This window comes from Elephantulus edwardii, unplaced genomic scaffold (assembly GCF_000299155.1).
Source record: "Elephantulus edwardii isolate Elephantulus edwardi_28Jun2011 unplaced genomic scaffold, EleEdw1.0 scaffold00038, whole genome shotgun sequence".
NCBI lineage: Eukaryota > Metazoa > Chordata > Mammalia > Macroscelidea > Macroscelididae > Elephantulus > Elephantulus edwardii.
Window position 1 is genome coordinate 15,896,502 of NW_006399788.1, and position 4,778 is coordinate 15,901,279.

At 40.2% G+C, this 4,778-nt stretch overlaps 1 protein-coding gene across 1 annotated transcript in view; it reads right to left on the reverse strand.

The window, feature by feature from the left end:
* The window catches only part of NUGGC (nuclear GTPase, germinal center associated), a 135,343-nt gene that overhangs the window by 122,846 nt on the left and 7,719 nt on the right, over positions 1-4,778 (reverse strand). The window contains exons 2-3 of the mRNA XM_006884928.1: positions 3,598-3,676; positions 3,339-3,431 (exon numbers count right to left, since the gene is read on the reverse strand). Coding sequence (XP_006884990.1) covers positions 3,339-3,431; positions 3,598-3,676 — 172 coding nt within the window. The remainder of the gene's footprint in view (positions 1-3,338; positions 3,432-3,597; positions 3,677-4,778) is intronic.

Sequence of the window (4,778 nt, forward strand, 5' to 3'; positions counted from 1 at the left end):
TCTGTCAGATACTCCTCTAAATCTAAACATTCAGATTAAGACAGACTAGGAAGAAGGATTGGCCATCCACTTCTGAAATGGCAGGCCTCTGAAAACCCTATGTACAACCTATGCTTTACTGATAGTTGAGAAAATTTTGCAGAGTTTCTCAGAAATTGGTTATGATGTTATGCTTGGAGATTTTGTATTCATAAGGAATCATTAATCCAACTAAGGTTGTAAGACTGCTTTGCTGGATGCTACTGGAGTCGCCTCACTCAATCACAGCAGAAGTTGTAGTCACAGAAATTCCTAGAGAAAGACCCTGGCATTGGTGGACTGGGAGGTAGTATGGGCGGAGGCATGTTCTAATTCCCAGAATAGTCCCTTACCACTTATTAATGAACTGTGACAGGAAGCACAAGGCATTTTCCTCAACAACAACTTCTGAGAAGTCAGCTGAAGGAAATGACTGGAGAAAAGGCTGGTCAATGTCTGAAAAAATCACCATAACCATTTTACTAGTTTCAGATGACAATATGTAATGCGGGTTACTGCTGTCATTGTCTATGCCTACAGATAATTTATTTTGTATTTCTGAATAAAAAAGACATTCCCGATGCTGGGTGCAAGAGCCATTACCAATGTATTGCTTTCAACTCAAAACACTGGGGCAGTTTTACAAGTATTCTATAAAAAATAAGGATTTTAGTGCTTGCCATCACTAGATGAGAAGTTACCAAGCAGCTTTTCTATGGAGAGTAAGAATGATTGTGTACAAAGTAGAGAGATATCCAATTATGTGACAACTTTTGTGTAATAAAACCTTTTATTTAAAATTTTAATGGAAGTTTATAAAGAACTTGGATTTCCATTCATTCATTGTTTCATATTTTCCTCCCTGTCCCCTTTCCCAGTTTGCTTTTTTCTTTGGAAAAAAGTTATACAGTAGTTCCCGCCTCCCCCGACTCCCAGACCACTTTACTATGTAGCTCTTATTCTGGGTTTTTGTCATGCCAATAATATCTAATCATATATTCCTTTTATACAGTTCTCTCCCTTGTCTGTTTCAATGTCGTGTACCTCATTTATCCCCTTTTTTCTTAGTTTTCTCCCAACCCCCAAGTCAGTCCTATTCTGTAACAGTAGCATTATGCAGTATTTGTCTAAGATATTTCACTCAGCATAATGTCCTCCATGGTCACCCAGTTTGTATAATATTTCATGAGTTCATTGTTTTAAGTAAAGAAAAAAAAGACACTCAGAAACCCTAAGGTTAAAGAAAAACATTTTATTTTCCTCTTAGATTTTTTGTGCATAGTATGATAGTATGATCACTCAATGACTTGCAAAGTTAAAAACACATTGGGTAGCACTCTAGGAGAAAGAGATGGACCAAGACAGTCCCAGGGTGCTGGCTGAGTCATACTCTGAGTTACTCCAATTCTGCTAAGAAGTAAGGAACAGAAGGTAGTTGGCAGATCTTTATTGATGAGTCTTAATTACTGCTTTCAAAGAGGTAAAAGAACAAAGGGAAAATTTCCAAGTGATAAAAACATTTTAAAATAGATAGTAAACAACAATCCCTGTCATCGACCTGTGACTCTTAGTGACCCTACAGGACAGGGTAGAAGTAACCCAGAGGATTTCCTGAACTGTCAAAAAAACCCCAAACCCACTGCTATCAAGCCAGTTCCTACTCTTAGTAAACCCAAAGGACAGAACTAACCTATAGGATTTCCAAGGCTGTAATCTTTGCTAACTAAGAAGCTGTGCTGCAACCCCAAAGACATGGTTTGAATCCACCAGCTGCTCCATGGCAAAAACCTCCTCCTGTGTGATTAACTGCCTCAGAAACCCTGATAGAGGGTCACCTCTGGGTCGGTTCTGACTCGATTGCACATACAACAATCTTTACAGAAGAAGTCAATTTTTCTGTCAGAGTTACTGGTAGCTTTGAACTAGTGACCTTTCAGTTAGCTGCCAAACATTCAACCACTGTACTAGATACTCAACCCAAAACGCCAAACCTACTGCCACTGAACCAAATATAATTCATAAAGACCCTATCAGGATACAGTAGAACCGCTCTCTCATAGGTCATCCAAGGGTATACATCTTTATGGGAGCACACTGTTTCATCTTTCTCCTGAGAAGTGGCTGATAGATCCAAACAAGGCTCTCTTGTTAAAGAGATGACACTTTATCTACTGGATCACTTGTTGCTTTATACCACTGAGTTGAGACAGACCCATAGCTGACCCTCCAGCAGGTTTTCAGAGGCAGTAAATTGCACAGGATACTGCCTTTCTTCTGCAGAGCAGCTAATGGATTCAAAGCATGTACCTTTAGGTTGGCAGTGCAACTCTTTATCACAAAGCCACAGGAGCTCCTTACTGCACCACTAAGGATCGTGAATCGATGGCAGTAGATAAAGTGTCATCTCAGAACTTATCTTGAGTGCCTTTCAATCTGAGGGCTTCATCTTCCAAGCACTTTATCAGATGGCTGGTCTTTCTTCCTCCCAAGGCTGTCTTAATCTTGAGCTCTATATAAACCTATCCACCTTAGTGACCCTAATAATGCGAAACACGTATGGCACACTTTCCAGCATTGTGAAAACCACCAGTAAGATAGAGTAGTGGTGATGAGACTGTTTTAATTCATGAAATTTGACTGTTTTAAGTAAATTCTGCATGCCCAAAATGAACGTGTCAGTCATCTGTTCCTTCTTTATTAAAGACAATTGCCATCACTGCAGCTTCTGTTACTAACAGACCTTGCAAGATCCTTTTCATGTTATTTTCCTAGAAATTAACAAAACTAAATAAACAAAACTTTCATTGTTCGGCCCCACCCTCACCCTCCAAGAACCTTTCCAAATACTTTATTTTGACTTGGCTGATTCGAACTCTACTCACAATAAACATATAAAATAATTTGGGGTGTTTCTGCACATTGAAACCTTGGACATTGCTTGCCCTTGATTGTTACTCTATTCCCGCTGGTCTCTTCCAGGCTCTGGATTTATTTCCACCACACCACAACTGTCCTCCTGCTCCTGCCCAACCTCCTCCAAGTGAGGTTATCTGCAAACCCTAGACTTTTATTTTAAGACCTCCCACTCTTGCATTCTTCCCTGGGCTTTCTGTAGCTGTCTACAGCAGTTCTGTTGCAATGTTTCCTAGGCTGACGTACTCCAGAAACTGCCAGGGTTTTCAGCTTTTTTCCCTCTCTTGGCCTGAATCCCATGCAGGGTCTTTTCTGTGCTCATTTTCCCCCTACCTTCTGGCACTTAAGAAGCCGCCTGTACCGGACAGGTCAGATTGGGAGTGTAAATTTCCTGGTTAAAGCTTTACGACTGTTCTTTTACGACAGGGCGGGGTTGCTTTGTGGCTGTCAACTTTCGGAGAGGTCTGAGCCGGGTCCTGCGTTTCCCGTAGTGGCGGCATCTGCAACGCACAGAGATGAGGCAGAAACGCAAAGGTGCAGTCAAAGGGAAGAAGGGGAGAGGGAGGTGGTTGGAAGGAGTGACGCCAGGAAGGTTAGCTGCGGAGCACAACTTTCCCCGCGGGGTTCCACTACCTGATCTGATCACTTCGCCACATGGTTTCTTACCGATTCTTGCTCTCTGCGTGCTTGTTGGGGCAGTGTCTACGCCTGCCTTTGCTTGCTTCTTCTCCGGCGGTTTCGATGTCTTTTTTCACAGAGGAAAAATAAGGCAGGAAAAGCCCTATTCTAAGGTGTACTCTCAAAGGAATTAATCTGATCGATCACCTCTACAGCCGTCTCTTTCTCTTAAATTAAGATTTGTTGAGCGAAACATTTGATGAGTTTTGCATGTGTGTTGTTTTGATTTTAGTTACAGGTTTTAAAAAGGAAAACACTAAATTAAATCCCGTAGAATCCTTGGATTTTTAAAACAATTATACAACTACAATTTAAACAATTAGTTCTTTTCATTTCTACTACCTCCTGAATTACCATTTTTTTTTGTTTTTTTTTCAGCAGAATGCATTACATTCCAAGTATTCTTTCAAAGGTTCTGTTCTTATTTGAGCAGTTGTCCAAAAATAATGATATTGTCATCACCTCCTTTTTACAGATAAAGAACCTCAAGTTCAAAAGTAACTTTCATTGCACACAATTAAACTTAGTAATTATAGAGCCGGTAGGTCAGGCTTGTCTAAAATTCCAAAAATAAAATAAAAATTTAAGAAACTTGTGTTCCCAGCATGGTGCTATATTGCCTCATGGTGACATGTATCACCCCTATACATTCCAAGCATCAGCAGGAAATGTACAAATTTTAATTGCTTGGTTATCTTGTCCCATTAATTCTGCATGTCAAAAATTAACTTGTCTGTCATCCTCCTTTTCAGTCTGTCAGACCAGGCAGCTTTAGATTTCTCGCTTTATCTGTCACTAGCCCCTAAAGGTCTTAGAAGTCACTCTTTAAAATGATTTATTCTTCATCATTCTGGCTGGCAGTCTTCTTCAACAGTATTTGAATAGTACGTTGGCTTTTGCACAGGGAGCTGTCCATAGTCAGTTTCACTGCTAACTCAAAGACTCCGCATCTCTGTCAGTTTCAATTCCCCATTGATTCAGGGAGAAATATGGGCCGCACCTGCCCTTTGTGATTTACAGCCTCAGAAACCCAGTAGAGAGTCACCATGAGTTACTCTACAGCAGTAGGTTTGGCTTTCACGTGTATTATTTCAAGAGATTCTTGAATGCATTTCTTTTTTTTTATTATTATTAAATTTTATTAGTTTTAATGAACATATACAGGGATT